General features: G+C 42.4%; 2 protein-coding genes across 2 annotated transcripts in view; one reads left to right on the top strand and one right to left on the bottom strand.

The window, feature by feature from the left end:
* Positions 1-1,739: 1,739 nt before the first annotated feature.
* Positions 1,740-15,080, top strand: LOC141804292 (uncharacterized). The gene is made up of 11 exons (XM_074688640.1): positions 1,740-2,125; positions 5,577-5,664; positions 6,567-6,668; positions 7,883-7,948; positions 8,050-8,078; positions 8,171-8,308; positions 8,714-8,800; positions 11,054-11,128; positions 11,253-11,359; positions 13,824-14,004; positions 14,100-15,080. Exons 1-11 carry the CDS (start codon positions 1,967-1,969, stop codon positions 15,078-15,080), a joined length of 2,013 nt encoding a protein of 670 aa, XP_074544741.1. The 5' UTR covers positions 1,740-1,966.
* A 447-nt stretch (positions 15,081-15,527) lies between these two features.
* The window catches only part of dnah9l (dynein, axonemal, heavy polypeptide 9 like), a 50,764-nt gene continuing 49,258 nt past the window's right edge, over positions 15,528-17,033 (bottom strand). Inside the window, exon 87 of the mRNA XM_074688503.1 lies at positions 15,528-16,964. Coding sequence (XP_074544604.1) covers positions 16,717-16,964 — 248 coding nt within the window. The 3' untranslated portion in view covers positions 15,528-16,716. The remainder of the gene's footprint in view (positions 16,965-17,033) is intronic.

Genomic DNA, 17,033 nt, shown 5'->3' with positions numbered 1-17,033 from the left:
TTTAGGCCCCGTTGACACAACGTTTCATCTGACAACCCTAAAACGCAGTAAAAAAAAATCTTAGTTTACTAGGAAATGCTGAGGGACTGAAAAGCATGTCAGGCCTGGAGGTGGTGCTATAACTGTCTTGTCCAGAAGCAGCTTTTGGGAAATCTCCACTGAAGTAAAGTTGAGCTGATCATCTGGTGTATTGGTGAATACTAAGTTAAAAAGTGGAGCAACAGATGCACATCTGCATACAGACAGTCAGCAGATGCAGCAGCACAAGTACAAGACCGTAGTTCGCGACGATGGTAGCAACAGCACTGTTGTACTGTTGTATGCGCAAAGCGGAGTGTGACATCGGTGTTTCCGCTAAAAACGCCGCCTTACTGTTTACACTGCAACAGTGTGGGCAGCGTTTCAGAAAAATCCCACTCCGGAGGCCGTTTCGAAAGTTTGCGTTTAAGGTCGGCACGCTGTTTCCGTGTAAGCGCAGGGCTGAAACGCAACAAAACTTTTGCATTTCACCCTAAAACTGTTGTTGTGTAAACGGCCTCTTAATCATCGGCACACACTGTATGAGGGGTGAATTTTTTCTTACTCAGCTGTTTAGAAGACATTGAAATTGCAAGTTCGCCCAGTCAGAGCCACAGCTCAGTCCACGTGACTGACAGGCGCCCTATAGCTGTTAGTGTGGAAACCCACCCATTCTCAATATGGCTGCGCCAGCTGTTTTGCTTCAAAACTCAGTTTTAGTAACAGACAGGTGACGTCAGGGTGACTACATCCATTTATTAGACAGCCTGCGAGACAAACTAGAGACCACTTCAACAAGGTCTCTGTATGAGATGTGCTCCTTAACTTCTGAGTTTAACCTGCTTAATCTGAGCTTTCACAGAGTAACTTCCACTTGTGAGCAACATATTGAAAGTCATGACAGGCTTACTGTTAAGGTCATGTCTTTTCCCCAGAGGATGAACCCCTCTGAGTAAGTTAACTCCATGACCTATTTCCTTAGTGCCATGCTGTAGTCACACATCCGTGTCGATGGTTGTACTATGGCCCAAATGACTCATTTCGGCCACTACTGTAGCCGTCCTTCACTTTCAGCCTTGTTTTATTTATCTCATGAATCACTGTTAAGCCTCCTCTTGTCCTCCATCACTGTCAACAACTCTGAAGAGTCCCAACTTTCCTGAGCTGATCTCACCTGTCCTTGCTCGGTGATGTCAGCACAGCTAACTTGCTTGATGATGTCACGTTGTAATTCCTGTCAGGCTGTGTAACACACACTGTCACTGCCTTGTGTGTGTTTTTTTAGATGCAGTGTCTCTGGAAGTCAGGGTTGTTGCTGGCTGATTTATTATGTCTGACATGCTATAGGTCAGAGTTGTATACCCCTATGCAAGAGTGTGTGAGTGTGTGTGTGTGTGAGTGTTTGTGTAGTGTATGGGGAGCTTTATATAGCCACAGTTATCCAGGAGGAAGGAATGCCCTAGATGCCAGTGACCATATTTGAACAGTGTCTGCTACAGGCAGACTGCACACACAGACGACTAACCGTAACTTACACACACTCAGGCACTCACCTCCCCTTCATCTCCACGCTGTCTGTCCATGTGTCTGTGTTGTAGTTACACTGGATCACCACTGTGAGGCACTGTTTCACCTACTCTTGTCCTGACAGGGGGCTTCAGCTTTTTCTGACTCACTGGGAGCCAGACTCCTCTCTCTCTTTCCAGCACTTTCTGGTTTCTTCTCCCCGACAATCTGCTCTGCTGACTGACAACATCCACTCTGACCCTGTGGAGGAAAACTTCTCCACCTCTCTTATTTCTGCTCCTGCTCCTGCTCTGAGCTGTGCTGAGAAACTTTTTGGGTGGGGGGAGAGTTGGTGGGTGAAGCCTTCAACGTCTGTGGCTGTAGAGAGTGCCTGTGTATGTGTGTGTGTGAATGAGTGTATGTTGGAGCTAGTCAGTATGCCATGTCGTCCCCTGGCTCGTCGTTTGTGCAGATAAAGCATGAGGACCTGCTCTTCTATGAGAACTGTGGAGGAGGAAGCTTCGGGAGCGTCTACAGAGCCCTCTGGATTTCCCAAGACAAGGAGGTGGCTGTGAAGAAGCTTCTGAAAATTGACAAAGAGGTAAGGACACACACACAGACTCACTTTCAGATCCTCAGTCTTAACTTCAAGGTCATGAACTCTTTGCTTTCCTCTAAACTTCAAAATGAAACAGTTTCCTTTAATTTTCCTCATCCTCTTTGGACTCGTACTCCCATAACCCCTCTGTCCCTCCCTGCCTCCCCCTCCTCCCCTGTTGTCTGTCGTTGAATGTGTGTTTATCTTAAACATACCTCTCCTATTCCCCCTCCTCCCTCCTCCCACTCTCTCTGTGGATGGAGCAAAGATTTATTTATGCCCCTCTGTTCCTTCTATTGTGCTTTGGGGCGAGGTGTGTGGTCATTCAGGGCTTCATGCACTCTGGATCTGGCTGAGTGGTTCTCCCTGAGTGTGACCCTGATGGTCCTCTTCACATTATTTTCTTCCAGGTTACCGGCAGGACACAGTTTGAAGTCCGGTGACCTGTGGATGAGATGGAAATGATGTTATAGTTGAGCAGACAGAGTTAAACAAGCTAATGTGAAGTGTCAACATACTCCAACAAACACACAGCAGATGCAGGGCGGGCAGACATACACTGATGGATCACCCTAACTCTCATTTCATGACTGAATGTTGCAATAGCTTATCTCAAAACTGTGCATATTTGCTCACAATTTTTTGCCAGATCTTTCTGAAACACTTCAATCAGATCAAGGTCTCCACACACTGGCCAACTTCCAGGAAGACAAACTTTATTGCAACGTTTTGGTCTATGACTGAACGTTTTATTAATAATAACAATAAACAATATTGTTTATTGTGAAATTTGTGTAAAAAAGTCTTTAAAAAAAGATTGTAAAATGTATTTAATTAATATGTTTTTAATAAAAGAAAAATATCTATTAATACAATTTATTTAATAGTAAACAGTAAAATTTATTCAAAAAACACAGAAAGACAAACTTTTCTGTCTTTATCCAATGCACCTGCCTGAGGAGTGTATGTGCAAAGCTCTCTGCTGTTCCTGAATCGCTTCAGTAGGAAGCAGAAACACCAACTTATGAAATGCTAAAGTTTGGGTGCACTCAAAACAAAAAAATGCACTAAAACAGGAAAATATTCTGAGTGTTTACCTTTTATCTCCTGCTATATGAAGTTTTTGTGCTTAAAAGTTTAAGGCACTGGAATGATGGTTTGGCCTGGATGTCAGGTAGCTCATGAGCTAGCAACGGCTCAACGGATCGGGTGGCCTGGGTTAAGCCCTATGGTTAAGGCCTATGGTTCTAGCCCATTTATGCTAAATGACACGTGTGGATACAGATACAGAGGGAGCCTTCTGTCCATGCTCTGCGTTCATTTTGGATACGGACCAAACAGAGCAGTACCACTGGAAACTGTGGGGGCACTGTTGCTGTTACCCAACTCAAAGCTTTAGTGAGACATGAAGAAGAAATAACAATGGCAGGACTTTTGCGATGTATTTAACTGCCACACCGACCACTGCCTGCTACAACGCTGCCTCTGTTTTGGTCTTTTAATGCAAGCCAAGCATTATTAATACCTCCTCCACAGTCGCCATGCTTGTTTTTGAGTTTCGTTGTCATAAACTTTTGACTCTGGGCTGCTCCCCCCGGTGGATGTATCGGTTAACTGCAATGGCAACGTAAAGGACGTACGGAAGTACCTTAGAACTTTTAATGAATCACATTAAATGCAAGTTCAGCAGCAGTTGTGCTGCGCTTTATTGTTTAGGTTTAACAACAACACAACAATAAAGAGACCCCTTAAGACTTAAGGAGTAACAATACTTTTAAGGGCACGTGTCGCTCAAAAATGGCAATGCTAGTTTACAATGATCAAAAAACGTTGATAAGTTGTTCTGTGTTGTTTTGTTAACGCTTTAGGCAGACCACTTGTAGAAACACTAAAGAGGAAGTACGCTGTTACACCAGAAAGTTGAAGTATAGCTTACCCTTCTGCGTTGTCGTTTCTGTAGAGCTATTGTGCTGTTGTCCTTTACATCAGACCTACTAAGCACCATCGCCCAAAGTCGTCTTGTTTTTTCGGCTGAGTTTCTTCTCGCAGCACGCAGCCTTCTCTGAAACAAAGCTTTGTTGCGCTTTGTAACAAAACACCACATGCCAATCATGAAGAAAAACAGCTGCTGTATGTCCTCCATCACTGCTCTTTGTGTCGCATTTTCTTCTTCGTTGCACCTATAATCGGGGCTCACTGTGTTGCACGGCTACAACGTCACGCTATTATTTAACATGCAACTTTCGGAATCCGGCTTACGGGCCGCCTACCACAAGGGGGCACGGTTTGGAAACTCAAACAGGATCAGGCTCAACCGTACTAAACCGTCCCAAACCATACTGAACCAACCCGGACTGCTCGGTGGAAACGCAGCTTATGTGAGCAGTAACGGTAACATCAGTTTGAAATGGACAGATACATATTCGTTCTTAAAGGGAGAATAAATGGGCCTAAAGAACCCAACTTGTGGGGTTAGCTCCCCATTCTCATCCTGTTTCCTGCTCCACCTACTGTGTTGCCCTTTGAATCAAGAAATGAAAGCCCGAACAAATTCCTTAAAAAAAGAAACAAACATTTAAGCAATGGGAGCAATGGTTTGGCCTGGTGGTTGAGTCATACATCCTATGTACAGAGGCCATAATCCTCTAATTCCAACCAGTGTCCACTTCCTGCATGTCACTCCCACTCTCCCCCTGTTCTCTTCTCCATACACTGACCTAAACTCAAAACTCAAAAAACAGTATCATAAATATTAAAACTATAAGAATTATCATAATTTCTTTTAAAAAAAACAACAACATACAAGAGACCTGTAAACACTTTTTAGCCTGTTTTCGAAAAGTGCTAACGTAAGTTTTTCTTCTTAATTATGAAAAAAAACCCTGATTGACCATTTTATATAAAGCAACAACATAATGATGAGTAATAGTTGAGTCAAAGTAATTTCAGTAAAAGTTGTATAAATGCCTTTTTTTCCACACTTAAGTTATCTGTACACACTGATTTCCTCACACAAAGACGACAAAGTTATTTAATTAATATCTCTTTTTGATGCTTCACTACTTATTTATTTGGATATTTTTACAGCATTTCTCATGGATTTACTGATGGTTATTGTGTTGCCTGGTAACAGCAGTATATTCCACATACACAGAGGGTATGACCTGTACATCAGCTCTGATTAACGACATGTTTGTCACTGCGGTGTGAAAGTCTTTATTCTGAGAGGCGACCTGAGGAATGAAACAGGGTCAGACTTCAGTTCAGAGAAACACCGTCAGGAAAGTTTACGGCCTAAATTCAGAAGTTTGTAGTCAGTAAACGATGATCTAAAAAGTATTTTCTGCAAAATTACATAACCTAGCATACGTCTGATATATGAAAAGAGTGAGAAGTTGCAGATTAAAGTTTTGTCTTTGCCTCAGTTTCACTTTTTCTCTCCTCCCTCCTACAGGCTGAGATTCTGAGTGTCCTGAGTCATAAGAACATCATTCAGTTTTATGGAGCCGTGCTGGAATCTCCCAACTATGGCATTGTCACAGGTCAGACGCCACGAGTTTGTGTGTGTGTGTCAGTGTGTGTGTGTGTGCGTTTATGAGCTTCATTTGGATGTCCTCACGGGGACAGAAAACCTGAACATGTGGTTTATATCTCAGTTTTTGTCCCTCAGTCTTTCACAGATTCAGATATTTTTATCTTCCAGCTGTATGACCATACACAGCTCTTCTCGTGTTTAAGTTTTATTGGTGTGTATCCAGTCTTGGATGTGCCACTTGGGGACACGTTAGCACATGCCCTGATGGCTGGACGGTGTTTATGTGTGTGTGTTTTTGAAGTGTCTGTGTACAGTCTAAGTGCTGCTTCTTGCTGTGTTTCCTGGCAGGACATTTGAAACTGAGACCAGCATGTTTGGATGTGGTAGTAATCCTGGATGGGGTCATACGGTTGGGATTAAGCACAACACACGGCGATAGAGCTGTCTAGCAACAATTCATGACGTAGCTGAGTCCAGTGATTACTGAAAATAAAAAGTACAGTAGTTAAAGAGTTTGCGTTGTACCTACACTTAGATGTTATCTCATTTTCCCTCATGCCTCTTTGAACTGTCATTTCTAATGGGAAAAAGAAAAGGTTAAAAGTCAAAGATAATCTGGATTAGATGGTCAGTGTGTGAATGTTGTAAGTGTTTCCACTGTTCCATTCTGTGTGATGGGCGGAGCTCTAGATACCACTTACATTTTGATGCGCTCATGTTTTAGACAAGTGAAGTGCATGGATAAAATGTAGCTTCCTGTGCTGACCGTTGGCTGTGTGTGTGTGTGTGTGTGTGTGTGTGTGTGTGTGTGTGTGTGTGTGTGTGTGTGTGTGTGTGTGTGTGTGTGTGTGTGTGTGTGTGTGTGTGTGTGTGTGTGTGTGTGTGTGTGTGGGTGTGTTTCCATCACAGAATATGCCAGTGGAGGGTCTCTGTACGAGTACCTGTCCAGTGAGCAGAGTGAGGAGATGGACATGGAGCAGATCATGACGTGGGCCATACAGATAGCCAAAGGTACACCTGGGAAACCACAATGAGAAAAAAAAACACCTTTGTTTAATTACTAAGCTATAAGGAAGTAGAGGTAGAGATACTGATATGATCACCACTTGTCTGTACCAGGGTTAAAGAGGGGGTGTTGTGTATTTTGTGGAGATTTTCAAAAAGCTACATATTCATATGTTGTAGAAAAATCTCTGATTCCATCTGCAAACTGTTTAATCTTGTTCTTTATTTAAAAAAAAGAACAAGGTTTTCACAAGCTCTTCATGAGATCTTGCTGAAATGATGAAGTCATTGCACCAGGATCTCTTGACTTCAAAATAAACTGGAGGGGTGGGCCTCAAACACAAAGGCCTGCCGATAGCTCTTCCCTCACCAGGCCCTCAGAGGGCTGGCCAATCAGAGAGAAGGGGGTTTGTGGAGTAGGGAGCCTTAAAGAGACAGCTGCTAAAAGGTGTTCAGACAGGGGCTAAAATATGGGTTTTGGAAACACAAGTGAGAGAAAAATAGAGTTTTTATGAGCTGTTAATCAAGTAAAGCTACTACAGGGGTACAAGAAGGATAATAAAATTTGTAAAAAAGAAGCAAAATACTTCTTCTTTAAAAAATTTTCTTAGTTATCATTATCTATTGCCATTTGCAACATGCTTTTACTTTTTTACTTGGTACAGTTGGTACCACCTGTGGTGCCAAAGAATCAAACACAAATGAGACAGGAGGATAAATGTAACAATGAAATGTGATGTACACTTATTACCTATAGCTTCAAGAGTCAACTCCAAGATATAACTATAGTTTCACACAAGTTTTTTTAATAAGGATTTTTTCATCAGCTTAATAAAGGAGCCGGGATCCATGTGAACCGAATTCACAGGCCTGTGTTTTCACTTCAGGGTCTGGCTCAGAATATCAGGATTAGATTTCATGTTCACTAAACAATCCTTCATCTGACCTGAAAAACAACTTGGAATTAATGTTATAGCTTTATTGTTGAACTCCTCAAGACATTTAGGTGAGTTACTTTTTTTAATTTGAGGTATCTGCCAGGTTTTTTCATCAGCTTTGCATCTAAAGTCAAGTTCAAACATCTAATTTCTGTAGCTAATAAATATGGTTTTCTTTTCCTTATGCAATGGAGTTCCTTTGCTATTATATCAAATTGAGCTTCTTGAGGAAAACCACATACAGTCAGCTTCTTATTAATGCTTCTCTGCATCTTCTCACAGGGATGCATTACCTCCACGCAGAAGCTCCAGTCAAAGTCATTCATAGAGACCTCAAGTCACGCAACGGTAACTCACAAAAAAAACAAAAACAATATGATTTTCCTTCCGTCTTACATTATTTCAGCATACAACTATTTTAACTTTGACCTCTTCTCTCTCTGTTACAGTGGTGATGACAGCAGACAAAGTGCTGAAGGTTTGTAAACACGTTCTTACACAGAAGATAATAACATTTAATCAGTTCATGCACACAGTGAAACTGTTTATTTCTTCCTGTTTGGATTTCAGATTTGTGACTTTGGAGCGTCTAAGTTCCTGTCCCACACCACCCATATGACGGTGGTGGGCACTTTCCCCTGGATGGCTCCTGAAGTCATTCAGAGTCTGCCTGTGTCTGAGACCTGTGACACTTACTCCTATGGCGTGGTGAGATAATTAATATCTGTCGTGGAGCTGAGTACTAACACAGGTCAAGGATGAATTTATGGCAGGAATCAATGCTGCTCAGATCTGATGTCGTCTCTGTGTGGGAAATTTAAGAAATGCTTCTTTTTGAAGAATGTGAGGTGGACCTTTTGGTTTAGAAAAGTTCAATCCAGTTTGAATTTATCTGTTGCTTTTAATGAAATAATCTGTGTTGGATTATTTTTTCAGCAGTTTAAACATGTTATTGCATTTTGATCCTGTAATCCAACCTGAATCAAGATTTAATCAGATGGGAGTTTTTTACAGATTACATTTAAACAGCTCTTTTTGTAAACTACCATAGATCGTAAATATGGTTAATATGTGGATTATCAAATCACCCTAACCAATTTTCTCTGTTGACAGGTGCTGTGGGAGATGCTGACTCGGGAGGTTCCTTTCAAAGGGTTTGAAGGGCTGCAGGTTGCATGGCTAGTGGTGGAAAAACAAGAGGTAACCCCCCCCTCCCCTCTCCCTCCCCCTCCTCACGTCTCCAGAAAGACATGAGCACACCTTTGTGAACACCAGTGTCAGCATGTAGGCGCACCAGAGTCTGCAGAGGCTGGAGGAACAATGTGATGCTCTCATGGTTTCCACTGCGAGCTGGTGAGGCTGAGGCTGGATATTTTTAGGCCTGATGTCAGCTCTGTGCTCTTGTAAGGCCTGGATACACAGCAGTGGAGCCAGGCCAGACACCCCCCCCCCCTCAGCTACAGCCTTTACGAGAGACGAGAGAGGGAGTGAGAAAGAAAGCCAGAGGTAGAGAAAGAGACATACGGACGGTCAGAGGAGAAAAAAGGAAAGATTTCAGTGACAGGACAGTTAATTCAAGAGCTTTATGAGACCTGCGGTGGGGGGGGGGGGGGGGGGGGGGGGGGGGTTTGGGGGCAGTTAGACTCAGTGTGTGTGTTTCAGTTATCAACGTGCTTGAATCCCTTCAGCAGCCTCACATAAAAACACATGCTAACACACAGGGGGCCAACAAACAGCTCTGAGAATATGATTCCTGCGTAGCTCTTGGCTAATCTCCAAATACTCTCCCTAAATAACTCCCTCCCTCTCTGTCTTTCCCAGTCTCCCTCTGATTTTTCCCCTCTATTGCTTTACCTCTGTTCCTGACCCTCTTTCTTGCCCTCTCTGGGTTCAGAGTTGGTGATATTTTGGGATTAATCCCTGGAGTGAGTGTTTCCATTTAGTGCAGTGTACTATGGAGCTGCTTTGGCTCATTTAGACCTTTGGTGACACCAGAGGCTCTCAAATCTCATAAAACCTCAGCAGGAAACTTTTCTGATGCACTCTTACATAATTTTACTTGATCTTAAATACTCTTATGCATCTGCCTATTAGCTCATGTTAATTAACATGCTGCCATCAAAAGAGCCGGCGTTTGACCTGAGATGTAAAGCCCTGCTGTTCTACACTTCTACAGTTTCATTCAGCGGTGTTTTTGCTGAATCATCTGCTGAATTTAGAGTTATTCAACATTTCTATGTCAGACTAAGCTCCCTAGAAATGTCCCTCATCATTTATATCACAGTTTAGACAAAATTTAATGTATGGCTCAAAAATCCCAGTAACACAGCTGACAGGACAAGAAGAGAGAAACCTGTCTCTACAACACAACATTTAGTGATGCTAACATAGTCAACATTTCCTCAATTTTTTGGCCCTTGTGCTAACTGCAGATTTTTTTTGTTAAATTTTTGTTAATTTTTGAAACCACAAACATTAAAAATGTCAAACTTTCTTTTTTATAAATGTTCTTGAAATTTTTACAATTCATGATTTTTTTCTCATTTAAATTTTTGAAAATATATATATTTTTTTATTTTTGCCATTTTTTTAAAATTCGTCTTTGAAATTGAAAATTAATTAAAAAAATGTGTTTTTTTATTTTTTAAAAAGTTAAATAAAAAAACCAAAATGTTTTGCAAATTTTTGCAAATTCTTAACTTTTTTTTTCATTTAATTTTTTAAGTTTTTGAAATGGCGCTAACCGTTGCGCCACCATGCAGCCTTTTTTGGACGAAAAAAAATCTTGTTTTCTTATGAGTGAAATATGTCAGGCATTGAGAATATTTGCTGTTTTGGGGCTCTCTTGCCTTTATTCATGGAGGGAAGTGGGACCAGGAGAGAGTTTTGGTGTGACATGAGGTAAAGGGGCTGCAGGTAGGAACTGGACCAAAGCTGCCCACCAAACCATCTGTTTCTTGGAAGATGATTTTATATCATGCTTACAATCGTCTGGACTGACTCTGACCCTCCACCGCAGTTTCAGGCTCTGTCACTGAGATACAGGAATTCTCAGTCTTGTTGCTGATTGTTTATTTGGCTTCTGTAGGTCAGAAAGAAGCAAACTGGTTCACGAGCAGTTCAAATTCCTGACAAGTTTTGTAGGGCTTTTCAACCTTTGCTGGATGGACAGCTAAAGAGAAACAGGAAGCAAGCAAAGAGTCAAGACTGGGACCAAACTGCAGCCTCTGTACACAGGGTGTAATCGCTACACCAGACTGTTGATCCAAGGAGGAGACATTTTTATGGACTGCTTCTTACTTGACCAAATTTATTCAAGATATTCAAGGCCTTTGAATTCTTTGAAGCGTATTCAGTTACTCTTTAATGTTAAGATTTTAGGACACAACTTTCATGATGAAAGTAAAGGCCTCTGCTGCCGCTATCTGAGTGTCTTTGTGTCTGTGTATCCAGAGGCTGACCATCCCCACCAGCTGTCCAGCAAGTTTTGCAGAGCTGATGAGGAAATGTTGGCAAGCAGACCCAAAGGTGAGCAAAGACGTTTGTGTCCTCATAACTCTTCCTTTGCCTCACTTCTTCAATTTTAAGAACATGATAAATGTGTGTTTCTGCTGGTTATTTGATTTGTGTGCATGCATGCATATATCTGCAGGAGCGTCCACACTTTAAACAGGTGCTGGTTACTCTGGAGACCATGGCTAATGACAGCCGGCTACCGGACCAGTGCAACTCTTTCCTACATAACAAGGACCAGTGGAGGTACACACACACACACTCACAAACACACACACATGTAGATGTCCCTGACGACGGTTCTTTTAATAAGTGTATACAGCATAGTCTTGGTCTCCGCTCAGGATGACAGATGCAGTCTCCGGCTTACTCTACTCCAAATAAGACTCACTATGCATACACAAAATTCAACATAGCCATGCACGTGCACACACACATGCATACAAACACAGCTCTGTGGACTCCTAAGCTCGGGGGAGAAGTTGGATGTGTGACCCTGTGCTCTACTTCAGTCTATAATAAGCTTCCTGGACCGAGTCCATGGAAGAGATTCCTCCACTCCTCCTCTTTGCCCTCACCCCACAGCAGGGAGAGCGACAAGGGGTGAGGGGTGGGGGTTGTGGGGGGGGGAACAGGACAAGGTTTGAGCTGCAGAAGAGAAGAAGCAGGAAAATGTAACGTGTGCATGTGAAATCTAAAAGACTGAACCTGAGAGAAACAGAAAGGTTAGAGGGAAGCAGAAAGAGGGGCTGGAAGACAGAGCAGGAGAGAGAAGGTGTGAGATTCTGGGCATATTTAACACGAGTACAACGAGGCAATCAATTCTGAGTGAAGTTTTGGGTACGGGTGGAAAAAGTTGAGCAAGGGGAGGTGGCAGGGAGAGGGGGGAGATGAATGAGCGGGGCGGTATGGAAGGAACACAGGAGGAGGCATGGCTGTGCGTCAGATCTGTCTATATTTAGTTGCCTTAAGTGTTGATTGTGTTGTGAATAAAGGTTCATGGGAGTTCACCGCTTTCTGCAGTGACCTCTTGTGGTGAGAGATGGTATTACAGCTTAATATTTAAACCTCAACAGCCTGGGTCTTTTTGTAAAAGGAGTTTAATCAAAGAGACCAAGCGTGCTTTGACATCTTTTTGGTCAAAACATTTAGGACTTTTTTTCTTATCTCTCATGTATTAAAATCAACAGCCCTGCCACAGGAAAATGCTAGAATTTTAAACAAGGAGCAAGTTCTATGTTATTTAATACTTCCAGGCTTGTTTTGGCAACTGAGATCTAGATTATTTTTCATTAAAAAGAACACAGGGATCTATAATCATAAAATCAACGTACAGTGATTCTTCTGCAATAGGATGTCAAACAGAAATTAAAAAGTTTTGTCTCAAAATGTTGAACAATATTTTAGGATAGACATCAAACTAAAGAGTCTTACAGACCATCAAACATCAGAGCCTAATTTTTAGAAAAATACAAAATCTAAAAGTGTTTTTATTAAAAATTCATGAAACAGTAAATTTAGACCAAAACAGTTCTTTGTGTTTAATATAGTCATCACATGATATATAATGTGGGTAATATTTACCTCCACCAAGGAGGTTATGTTTTTGGGAGAGTTTGTCTGTCTGTGAACAACATAACTCAAAAAGTAACAAACAGATCTTGATGAAATTTTCAGGAAATGTTCAAAATGGAAGAAGGAAGAAATGATTAAATTTTTGAGGTGATCCGGATCACTGTCTGGATCCAGGACTTTTTTAAAGGATTCTTTATCATTGAAGGATAGGGCCGTTTTCCCCATATGTGTATATGACTCCACCATAAATGGTCGGATCGCTTTGCAAAACAACACAAAAATAGGTCACCATAATTCCTAAAAGATGTTAAAGTACGATCCAGATCCTGGAAATATACTGGATACTAAGATCTGGAATATGAAATATGTACTGGGTTATCATAATTTTCAACATTGTCAGGAAAAAAATTATGGTACAAACCTGCGACTAACACCAAAGTGTAGCAGACAGTCTGCTGAAAGGGAGTATAACATTAAAGTAGGACTAAAGTGTTGCTGACAATCACAATATGCTTGGAGGAGGTCTGCGCTCTCTGAGTGATTTTCTATTTGCACATGTGTTGCAGCTGCAGACATTTAAGGACCAAATATTGGTGGCCCACTTTAATAAGTCGTCAGTTTTACAAATGACAAAGGTGAATCAGTTGTTAGTCCAATAAAGCTGATTTTGAAACAACATGATATTCAGTGATGAAATGCTTTAAGTTTCACCAGAGAACAGATTCTCTGTCATACTTAAGGTACCTTTCACATTTAAAATGATTCGGTACTGATGCCTGGTACCTGACAATTAGTAAAGATATCCAATGGTACCAATTTACGATACTTTTGTGTGTTAAGGTGGTTATAAATATTCATTTCTTAAGAAATAAAATCTCAAAGATGTTTTAATTTAGAACATTTATTTCTCTGTATATAAGCTTGTAATCCTGTGTTTATGTTCAGCATAGAAAATCACATACTCTTCTACTCCCTCACAGTCACAGGACGTGTTTAGGTGCCTAAACATGGTACCATTTGATTTAATGTGAATAGTTTCTCTGTACAGATGGAATTCGTACGGTACCTATAAAAGTTCCTGATTCAGTACCCATCTGGTCACACTGATGTTCCGTTTTTGTTTTCCACCCTCCAGGTGTGAAATTGAGTCAACACTGGAGCGACTCAGGAAGCTGGAGAGGGAACTTTACTCCAAAGAGAAGGAGCTGGAGGAGAGGGAGAGGAGGCTCAGGCTGTGGGAGGAGCGGCTGATGGAGAGGTCTAACATGTCGCCCAGCCCGACGTCCCTTCTCATGGAGCGCTCAAACATCTCACCAGTGAGTATGAGAAGAGTGACTCTCATCAGGCTGCTGAAAACAACACGAAACAGAAACTTTTCACCATCTCACTGTCTTCTCTCTGACTACCTCAGTTCTTCTCACCCATGTCCATCGGCTCCTCCGGCTCGTTCTTCCGCTCCCACTCTCAGGACTCCAACAGCGCCGGGGTCAGCAGTGCCGGCGTCAGCTGTCTCCTCCGCACCCTCAGCAATGGGGACACTGAGAGAGGGAGCAGCGCCGTGCTGGAAAGGGGGATGGGTTCACTCGATGGTGGGAGACTGCACGCCATGATCCGAGGGTTGCAGGGCAGGTTTGGAGATGAGGAAGAGGAGGAGGAGGAGGAAGGGGAGGAGGGGACCCTGGAGGAGAAAAGCTGGGGGCGCGACAGGGACAGAGATGACAGTGGAGGCAGGGTGCAGGTGACGCTCAGGAGCTTCCCAGGTGGTGTCGTGGAGAGGGAGGAGAGGACGTGGGGGGACGGGGACAGGGAGAGGGGAGGGATGCAGAGGAGCAGGGTGACCACCATAGTGCGAGGATTCTCAGGGGGGTTTGGAGAGGGGGAAGGAGACAGGGAGAAGGAGGGAGGCTGGGAGATAGAGAAGCTTGGGGACAGGCTGGATGACAGAGGGATGGAGGGAAGTCTGGAGGGAGGGAGGCTCCCAACCATGTTCAAGGGTCTCCATGATAGTTTGGGGGGGCTGGGGGACATGCTGTCCCTGGACATGAACGACATCGGGGACATAGAGAGGATAGGAGACATAGACATGGACATGGGCGACCTGGGAGTCATGAAGGTGGTGGGTCAAGGAGTGAGGAGCGAGGTGGGGGTCAGGGGTCGCAGGAGTGACATGGGAGTCATGGTTCAGGGAGTCAGAGGTGATCGCAGCGAGGCCATCAGCCAAAAGATCAGGGGTGAGGTGGGGGTCATTGGGCACTCAGGGGTGCAGGTGAGCATGCGTGCGTCATCCAATCAGAACTCTCTGAAGAGCTGCAGCGTGCGGCACGGAACCAAGATCAACATGGCGTCTGCAGCCATGGACATGATGGAGCTCGACTGGTCTGACAGTGACTAGAACACAGAGAAACACACACACACACACGCACACACACACACAGACCCACATAGAGGCCCAACTAGACAGGTTTGTTCAGTTTGTTAGCATGTACGTCGTCTGAGCTCCAGTACGTGCGTTAGAGTCTACAGCTGAGACCGAGGCGGCATACACACATTTCTTTTGTTAATTTTTTTATTGAATGAACACTTTACCCATGTGTACTGTGAAGTATGAAGGAGCATCAAAACGACTTCACCTGTGTAATTTAATGTGCTATTAAAACTGCTGCGTAACACACTGTAAGAGGTACAAGTGTTAGAAGAATAACACACTTGAACGGCGCTCTAATGACGCAACATCGTCTGATATTTTTTCCTGCTTGTAGAGTATCTTCTAGTTTATAGATTTGATTCGTTCAAACAAGCTTTGAGTCTATCAGTTCTAACTGTGATGTAGTGTGTGAATTTTTGGCATTTCTTTCTGTATATTTTATCATTTTTCAATAAAAAGAAAAGAAACTTGTCCCATGTCTGTGTTTTCTCCTTAAAGTATATGTCATACTGAAGCCGGGGCGCAAAGGATGAAAATTTATGATAAATTTCAGAAAAATTTCTTGAATATTTCCACTGGATTTTTAGCTCAGGAATTTTAGAAAATTTCAAAGTTTTGTTGCTGTCAACTTAAGCGAATATTTCTAACATTTCCAGGGAAAATTTGTCTCAGAAATTTAAGTTTTTTTTTCTTGTTGTCAGCTTGATTTAAAAAATATCATATTTGACATGTTTGCATATCTACTTATAACAAACCAAAATGTTACATTTTTAAACATGTTTATGACCAGGTAAATGCAGTTCATATAAATTCCCCCAAATTCCTGAAAAATTCCTATTACTTTCCAAAAATTTCCCAAGAAAGTTTCCAACATAAAAAATTCCTGTAACCCTGTACTGATCTGAATAAAAATGAGACATTTCATTTCTTTAAAGGCCAAAATCGTAACCCATGGCTGTTTTCCAAACCGCCTACTACATACTACATACTGCATACTACGTATGAATGTAGTATGTAGAAGGCCCTGCATACTACCTACTGCTTTTGCTTGTATTATGTAGTATGACCGATCTGTTGGGTCTGTTTTGTAGTATACTACTCTGGTTTTAAGTTTTGGAATTTGATTTTTTTTTTTACCTATATTTAAAATGTAGAAAACAAACTCTAGGTAGATTGTGACATTTTAGTTGTTTTGTTAATCATCACAGCTGGCAGGCTTTAATGAATTTGTAGAAGTAAAATACTCTTTCACAGCCAAAAGCATCAAGATTTACAGGTGTTTCTTTCTCATCACCACTTCTGTCTCACAGGTTGTCTAACGTTAGTGTTGTTGTACTGTAGTCGTAATGCCAATTCATTTCCAGTAGATGGCGGTAATTCACCAAAATCTGCCACCCACATAGACAAAAAGTGTTAGCGCTGTGCATTGTGGGAAACAGTATGCCAGGTAGGCTGGTCCGTTGCATACTGAGAAATTTTCCTGGATCAGTAGGACATTCGGGGATCTGGAAGTTTTTGCATACTGCCTACTACAAACTGAATTTCTGCCAAAACAGTCAGCACTATTAGTGTAGTGGGCAGTTTGGAAAACAGTCCATGTTTCTCACACACTAAGCAGCAGGGCGACTCCTGCCAGCACCCACTTGGCTGGCCTCTCCCTGGTTTTAAGGCTTAAAGTCCAGACATATGTTGGTCCTCTGATCTTGGTCTTGTAGAGCGGACACTCGTAAATATTCCTGGTCTCCTGGCGGTCGTTGGGCACAGCTCTCACAGAGATGACAGGCATGGCCGGGGTCAGCTCCTTTAACCGGGCCTCTGTGATCACACCTGCCTGAGCGTCCCACCTCGCTCCTTTGTATGAACAGAGTGAACAGGGGAATGAAAACAGGAATATTCGCTCATTTAAAAAAGAAAGAGCTG

This window comes from Halichoeres trimaculatus, unplaced genomic scaffold (genome assembly GCF_033239565.1).
Source record: "Halichoeres trimaculatus isolate MK-OKI-2021-1 unplaced genomic scaffold, fHalTri1.1 fHalTri1_scaffold_15, whole genome shotgun sequence".
Taxonomy (NCBI): domain Eukaryota; kingdom Metazoa; phylum Chordata; class Actinopteri; order Labriformes; family Labridae; genus Halichoeres; species Halichoeres trimaculatus.
The sequence above is the reverse complement of the archived record's forward strand: the minus strand, read 5'-3'. Positions and strand labels throughout refer to the sequence as shown.

What these genes read in the sequence shown, in the direction of transcription:
- LOC141804292 (XM_074688640.1), top strand. Translation starts at nt 1,967, where the DNA reads ATGTCGTCCCCTGGCTCGTCGTTTGTGCAGATAAAGCATGAGGACCTG. An exon ending in CAACTATGGCATTGTCACAG is followed by an intron (nt 5,665 to 6,566) that starts GTCAGACGCCAC and finishes TTTCCATCACAG; the next exon opens with AATATGCCAGTGGAGGGTCT. An exon ending in CATAACAAGGACCAGTGGAG is followed by an intron (nt 11,360 to 13,823) that starts GTACACACACAC and finishes TCCACCCTCCAG; the next exon opens with GTGTGAAATTGAGTCAACAC.